Source organism: Cariama cristata, unplaced genomic scaffold (assembly GCF_000690535.1).
Source record: "Cariama cristata isolate BGI_N322 unplaced genomic scaffold, ASM69053v1 scaffold10345, whole genome shotgun sequence".
Taxonomy (NCBI): Eukaryota; Metazoa; Chordata; class Aves; order Cariamiformes; family Cariamidae; genus Cariama; species Cariama cristata.
Genome location: NW_009618109.1, coordinates 4,662 through 12,405, shown reverse-complemented (window position 1 = coordinate 12,405; position 7,744 = coordinate 4,662). Strand labels below are relative to the sequence as shown.

Below are 7,744 nucleotides of genomic sequence, written 5' to 3'. Positions count from 1 at the left end.
CCCCCCCCTTTTTTTTTTCTTGGGTCTGGAGCTTGAATTGTCACTACTCTCTTTTATACAAGTAGTTCAAATCTGTTCCTCTAAAATACTCTGCATATACACGGCTTGGTTTATTATCTTGCAGTTCGAATAACCTAGCAGGTTCTTTAGGACCTGATTCCTAAACTCCACTGATAAGTATCTGTGGGGATCTGGGCATTGCTGTTAAGAGCTCCATGTTGCAATGGTGGATGTGAGATGGATTCCTGTTATTTCACTGGTAATTATTTCTGTCCACTCCTGCAGGTCTGTCAGTATCGTTCATCGCTCTATTCTGAAGTGGATAGCCATTTCCGAATGATCCACGAAGACACGCGGCACCTGCTCTGTCCTTACTGTCTCAAAGTCTTTAAGAACGGCAACGCTTTCCAACAGCACTTCATGAGGCATCAGGTACTATGTCAGGGCTGTAGTCCCTTTTTGTTTGAGGTGGTTCACTCTCCACAGAGACTCAGGGGATAGTTAAGCATGTCATTAGTTGAGCATTTGCCTGGAATAAAAACAGAAAGAAAGAAAACTTGGTTGAAAGAGGGGTGTTAGTAGATGCTGTATTCACTCCGTAACAAATGCAATTTGCATGCTGTCATTCCAGACCTTTCATAGGGATTGTGCTGAAGAGAAGAGGCGTTGCTCCTTTGGGAGTAGCACAGATTGTTGTTACTTAGCAGAGAAAAGCATGTTTTCCTGGACTGTGTTTGCTTCATGTGATGATTAACCAACAGTGGGCTTTATGTTCATTTGGGTTTTAAATTTTTTTATCTCCAGGTAATACATAAGTAAATAATACTGTACGTGCACAAATGAATGTAATTTTTGTAGCTTAGTGTTCTGTTTCCATATATGTTGGCTGTATTGACAACATATTTTATGTGGGTGTAGCTGAAGTGTACTTTCAGAATATAGAAATGTAGCGCTCTTACCAAGTGCCTGAGTTGATTTGCCCCTGAAGTCCTTCGCTGACTCTGTAAGAGGCAGAGGCCAGGCAACTTTTGAAGGCATGTTGCCCCACACCTCTGCTAGGGTGCCTTACTTTGGCTTAAATAAGCTGGGTAAGACTCGTTCCGTGGCATTTCCAGGTCTGGTGTCTCTGCAGAGCCTGTTGATTTTAACTGAAAAACCAAACCAAACAAATTTAAAACCAAAACACCCAAGATATGGGGTTTGGTGGGGAGGGACTTTCAGATGCTAAAGAAAAATGGGGCCGCCTTTGGTTTCAAAGAGGGGAAGAGTGTGCGTGTGGTTTTTTTGGTTTTGTTTGTTTGTGGGTTTTTTGGTGGTTGTTTTTTTTTTTCTTTTTTTTAAACAAAAGACACCTGCTGTGTTGTGACTTCTGTTTCTCTAAAATGAAATGTGTTTCATTTGCATTTGCTTTAGAAGAAGAGTGTTTATCATTGCAACAAGTGTAGACTCCAGTTCCTATTTGCCAAGGATAAAATTGAACACAAGCTGCAGCACCACAAAACTTTCCGAAAACCCAAACAATTAGAAGGATTGAAACCTGGAACCAAGGTAAGAAATACAAGTTAACAGCAGGCCTCTGTTTCCTCAAGCAGGAAACACCCGTAGCATCTGTACTGGTGTGTATTTATGAAGTACTGCAAAACTGATGTTTGCTTCTTCTGAATCACTTAAGCCACACTCCCTGGGACAGAAAAACTCTTTGTATTCTGTCCTTGTTGTGTGTGCTTAGCTAATCAGATACTTCATAGAAACAATAAGTGAGAGAGAGAGGAGGTGAAAGTGGCATGCCAGAGGTTAAACTCTCCTAACTAAGGTATCTGTCTGCAAGGGAAGGGATCTGAACTAGTTTTCTGGACGCCCTCTGTAGTCATTAGTGACAAACAGGCACTTCTGGGGCTCAAGTCATGTGTCCTCTTTTAGGCTACTGCTGCCCTGGGTGGGACGAGTCGCGTCCTAGGAGCACCTCTTTATTCTCTGCTAAGAGCCTGAAAGACTACTCCAAACAGAGGAGTCTGAATTTGGATAGATCACTTCTGCCCTTGTGTTTTAGGAGGTATGGGTGTATCTGTTTTCTGCAGGTTACAATCAGGGCATCTAGAGGACAGCCACGGACAGTGCCAATATCTTCAAATGACATGCCGCAGGGCACTGGACAGGAAACCACTCCGCTGTCATCTTCTACTGATCCCCAGCCCATCTTCCTGTACCCGCCTGTCCAGAGGAACGTCCAGAAGAGAGCGGTCAAAAAAATGTCAGAATGTTTTGCTAAATTTCAAATTTAAAAAAGATTTTTAAAGGAAATGTAGTTAGCTTTTTAATGCCACAGCGGTGGGTAATATGATCCTCGGCACTGGACAGTTCTGTCTTACCAGTTGCCAAGGAAACTTTATGCCAGGAGAGTCTAGCTTCCCACAAAAGCAGGATTAAGTCATGTTGTGAAAGCCCTTAAGGTGAAACTGCAAAATAGAGAATTAGCTAGGCGCTTTTATAGAAACAATGGAATTATTCCATCAGCGTAAGGGCTTTCTGCCCACCCTGTGTCCTGCTGCCTTGTCTTCAATATTTTTTGTTGGTTTTGTTTTTTTCTTGGGTGTGTGTTTTATTATCCACTCTTAAATTGTATACTCCTGAGTACAGCAAGTGGGAAATGTTTAGCCTGGCACCAAGGCACCCTAAGAAGCTAGGGTGCAAGATGAGACTAGTTTGACTGCAGACTTCTGAAAGTTTACATGTCATTAAAATCTTCTCTGTCCTGATGATTGTTATAACTCCGAAGATACCCATTCAGACACTAATGAAAATATCCCTCTTACCTTCAGGAGTGTCTTGGGGAGGCAGACTTGTCTGGAGTGCAGCTTTGAAATCCCCGACTTCCCAAACCACTTTCCCACCTACGTGCACTGTTCGCTATGTCGCTACAGCACTTGCTGCTCCAGAGCTTACGCCAACCACATGATCAAGTATGTGCGCTCCTTTGAACACCATAGTAGAAATTCCTCCTGCCCGAATGCAGGAGCACCTCTGTGTCTTGTCTGCCCTGTAAGAAAGGGGTATCGGGAAATTCCAGTTCGCTGCAGTGGTGTGTAAGGCACAGGACATGTATTCTGTACCAGCACAGACACGGGTGGTAGCTTTCAGATGAGATGAGAAAACTGAGCGCGAGAGCTGAGATTCATTCCAAACTATGGGCATTGGAGCTAATGACACGTACTGCATGCTGCTGCAGACAGCTATTGTTTTTCACTGTTCCTAGGATTTCTTGCAAAATTCTCGGATTTATAAGTTAAAAATTTTTAAAGGGGGAAAAAAAAGTTATGCCTTTCTTCTACAAGCCTGTGCCCTGTACAGAACTGTGGATAGACCACAGAACAGGATAGCAGAACAGTTACTCCAAGATCTGGGCACTTTTAAATGTTATTGTACAGGCTTTTCTATTTAGACACAGAGTTTTCATTTCCTTGAATACAAGACTGGCAGACAAAATTGGGATTGGGTCTGTCTTCGTAAATGTGCTGTATTTCGTATGACTTTATAGCTCTTCAAATACCTGGAATAATTCTGACATTTATTAAACTCTTTTGTCTTACAGCAACCATGTCCCTCGGAAGAGTCCAAAATACTTGGCTTTGTTTAAAAACTATACTGCCTGGTAATGGAAAATTTGTCATCTTATTTTAATCACCTGGGAATCTAATGTGCATTCACTTTCTGATCTTCCAGTTCTGTTCTTTCATGATCTGCTTCTGAAGAAGCTCTGTTTATTTTTTGCCACACAGGAAAATACCTTGAATTAGGGGCAATATGTGGAGACTCCCATTGCCTTCCAGTGGGAGTTAATGTTTCAGGGCGGGGACGCTGCCTCTGTGCCTTTGAGGGTGACTTTTTTTTTTCCAAATTGTTGGTGAGGGGATGCACATATTTTCATATCTGATACTGATGTTAAGTTCACTTTTTTTCCTTCCAGTGGCGTAAAGCTGTCCTGTTCCTCTTGTCTCTTTGTAACATCTGAGGGTGATGCAATGGCCAAACATCTGGTCTTCAATCCATCACACGAGTTTAGTAACATTATTTTCCGAGGTAAGAGTTTGAAAAGGAGCAGGAAAGTTGCAAAAAAATTAATGCGGGACATAATACATTGGTTCATAGACTCCAGGTCAAATACATCTTTGTTTAGTATTGGGCTGAGCACTTACCGAGTCCTGAGTTCTAATAAAATGTCGTGTTAGAGACCTTCTGTAACTGCCTGAATGAGTCTTCATTGTTATGGAGATTGGAGAGTTAAGCTCTAAGTGAGGCTGGCTCTGCCTGAGGCTCAGCTGTGTCACTGGTAACGCTGTTCTCATGAGATCTTCCCAGGAAGAGACAATGCCGAGGGCTTCAGGGAGCTCCTCTGTTCCTCGGAGATGCCATTGTACCTCCATGACACCAGGAGGCCTTTAGCAGCTGCTGATGCTGGGTTTTGAATAGAACCCAAGAGTGGCGTTCAGCCATTTGCTATGAATTTCCCCAACTCGCAAAACTTGTGGACGTTGCCTGCAGGGATCTGAGTTTTCCTAACCAAACTCCTCGTGTTGCTTGGAATGGACATGGAGTTTTGCCATTTGTCTCTAACAACTGCTGATGAGTGTGGCTCTGCCCGGTTGAGCGGTCTTTCCTTGTTGGCTTGGATGTGGCAGTGCTTGGGTGTGGGAGGAGGTTGCGGTTTGAAGGGGTGGATGAGTACTGGCTGTTCTACAGCACATAGGGATGCTTTCGGAGCAACAGACAACAGAGGGATGCAGATCCTCCTCTCCAGCTTGTTTGTTTGCACTGCCTTAGTGTTTGTTTGCTAAGCTACAAATGTTTTTGTTGTTCTGTTTTTCTTAACAGGGCCTACTTGGATATCACATTCCAGGTAAACTGTTTGTAAACTCTTATCTGCGATCATCTGTTTCCCTTGGTGGTGTTGGGGTTGGGTTTGGGTTCGTTGGTTTGTTTTCTCTCAACAGCTTTATTTTCTGGGTTTTAAGAAGGTCCTGTGTTCTCTCCCTTCAAGGCACATTCAGCCCCAGGACAAAAGCATGAAGAATACATGCCCTACCTATTCCCCAAGTAAAGCTGCTACTGTGAAAACAAAGTCCATGTTACCTGCGAAAGATGACCTGGAGCCTGAACTGGCACCAGCGGTCTACAACAGGCCTCTGGTCTGCCAGGAAGAAGAGTGCTTAAATATTGATGCTCCAGAAGATGAGCAGGCATCAAAGGAGCCTGAGCCTGCAAGCAAAAAGGAGCAGCTGTCAGTAAAAAAGCTGCGAGTTGTACTGTTTGCTTTGTGCTGCAACACTGAACAGGCTGCCGAGCACTTCCGAAATCCTCAGAGGCGGATCAAGCGCTGGCTACGAAGGTTTCAAGCTTTCCAAGAAGAGAACTTGGCGTCCCTGTCAGAGGGCAAGTACCTCAGCTTAGAGGCTGAAGAGAAACTGGCGGAATGGGTCCTGACGCAGAGGGAGCAGCAGCTGCCCGTGAACGAGGAGACTCTCTTCCAGAAAGCCACTAAGATTGGCCGATCCCTCGAAGGTGGCTTCAAGATCTCCTACGAGTGGGCGGTGAGGTTCATGCTGCGGCACAACCTCAGCACGCATACTCGAAGGGCAGTGGCTCACCCTCTCCCCAAAGACGTAGAGGACAACGCCAGTTGTTTCATCGAGTTTGTGCAGCGGCAAATCCACACTCAAGACCTGCCTCTCTCCATGATCGCGGCCATCGACGAAATCTCTCTCTTCCTTGACATGGAGGTGCTGAGCAGCGATGACCGGAAGGAGAACGCTTTGCAGACGGTGGGAACCGGGGAGCCATGGTGTGACGTTGTCCTCACCATCCTCGCCGACGGCAGCGTTCTCCCAGCGCTAGTCTTCTACAGGGGTCACGTACAGCAGCCTGCCAACGTGCCGGAGTCTATCATATTGGAAGCAAAGGAGAACGGATACAGCGACGACGAAGTCATGGAGTTGTGGTCGTCCAGAGTGTGGCAGAAGCACACGGCATGCCAGAACAGCAAGGGCATGCTCGTGCTGGATTGTCACCGAACACACCTATCGGAAGAAGTACTTTCCTTGCTGAGTGCATCCAGCACTCTGCCGGCTGTTGTCCCTGCTGGCTGCAGCTCCAAAATCCAACCTCTAGATGTTTGTATAAAAAGGACTGTGAAAAATTTCTTGCATAAAAAGTGGAAAGAGCAAGCCAAGGAAATGGCGGACTCCACATGCGACTCAGACATTCTTCTCCAGCTGGTTTTATGCTGGCTGGCGGAGGTCCTGGAGGTCATTAGTGACTCTCCTGAACTTGTGCAGCAGTCCTTCCTGGTGGCCAGCGTGCTGCCCGGTCCGGACGGCACGGCCAACTCGCCCACACGCAACGCCGACATGCAGGAGGAGCTGATTGCCTCTCTGGAGGAGCAGCTGAAGCTGAACGATGAGCAGCAGGAGGCGGCGGCGGTGGCTGAGGTGCAGGATCGGACCCAGGCCGAGGAATCTGCAGACCCAGAAATCCTCCATCAGCTCTTCGAAGGGGAAAGCGAGACTGAGTCGTTTTATGGCTTCGAAGATGCTGATTTGGATCTGATGGAAATCTGAGCGCTGCTCTGCGAATCGTGATCTGGAAAGGGTTATTTTTTAAATAAATGTTGGATGAGACCATTACACTTCCCTGTGGATTTGTGGGTTTAGGAAATTCGTAGGCGATCACTCAGATAAATAGCCATTTATGCTGTTCATTTATAAGTTTTGTGCTTTTTTAAAAGAAAAATCACTGTGTTGGTATTTTCTGAAAATATATTGTGGGTGAATATTTTTGCGTTTTCTTTACCTCACTGTATCATAGTTTTCTGTTTTTATTGTGCAGAAATGTTTTGAATTATACATTGTCAATGTGACCATTTCTAAAGAAAGGAAAAAAATATGTAGCTAATGAACCAGTATATAAATCTTTTTGGCTGTCTTAACACAGATTTTTTTTTTTTTTTTCTTTTTTTAACACTTGACCCAGAGATTTAGGTTTCTGTGGAAAATTTAGATACGAGTTACTGCTCTAATGTGTGAACCTTCTATAATTGGCCATTAAGATTTGGGTTTGGTTTGGTTTCTTTTTTTGTTTGTTTGTTTTTTTTGTTTTTTGTTTTTTTAAGGAAGAGTAATTATTTTTGCTTGTGAATTTGGATGTGGGGTAAAAACACAAGTGAAAGCATTTTGCCTGTTCAATGCCAGCAACGCTTCTTGGGAGCCACAACACTTGGAACCGGGGTTGAACTGCGCTCCGCAGCCAGGGAGTTAGGGCAGTGCTGACCCAAACCTCTCGGTTTCCCATTGACTTTCTGCCACGGTGCGGTGGTTCCTCTCCTCCACCTGGGAAACCGCCCGGCACCCACCTTGCTCCAAAGAATTACTGACAGAGGGTACATGGTGGAAGAGGAAAGTCAAGTCTGTCTTGATCTTCCTGTACGGTAGATGGGAGTTAAAACTGTACGGACCATTAAACGTTGACCTTTTAACTACTAGTAGTTGATAAACCTGCTTTAACCAGTGGCATCAGACACTACGTTCCTTAGAATTAGAAATCTGATTTAATGAAACAAACTGTGACGTGCACAAAAAGAAGACGTTTGTTTTTATTTTTCACTGCCAGCTTAAATTTTTCTACAATTTGCATGTTTGAGGGTTTTTTAATTGTATGTATTATGGTATAAACGGAAAGCATTTTGACATACAGA

The 7,744-nt window shown here is 44.6% G+C and overlaps 1 protein-coding gene across 1 annotated transcript in view; it reads left to right on the top strand.

The window, feature by feature from the left end:
• POGZ (pogo transposable element with ZNF domain) overlaps positions 1–6,611 on the top strand; it is a 26,137-nt gene extending 19,526 nt beyond the window's left edge. The window contains exons 10-17 of the mRNA XM_009700733.1: positions 286–432; positions 1,414–1,548; positions 2,079–2,251; positions 2,820–2,960; positions 3,590–3,649; positions 3,965–4,077; positions 4,870–4,894; positions 5,036–6,611. Coding sequence (XP_009699035.1) covers positions 286–432; positions 1,414–1,548; positions 2,079–2,251; positions 2,820–2,960; positions 3,590–3,649; positions 3,965–4,077; positions 4,870–4,894; positions 5,036–6,611 — 2,370 coding nt within the window. The remainder of the gene's footprint in view (positions 1–285; positions 433–1,413; positions 1,549–2,078; positions 2,252–2,819; positions 2,961–3,589; positions 3,650–3,964; positions 4,078–4,869; positions 4,895–5,035) is intronic.
• The last annotated feature ends 1,133 nt before the right edge of the window (positions 6,612–7,744 follow it).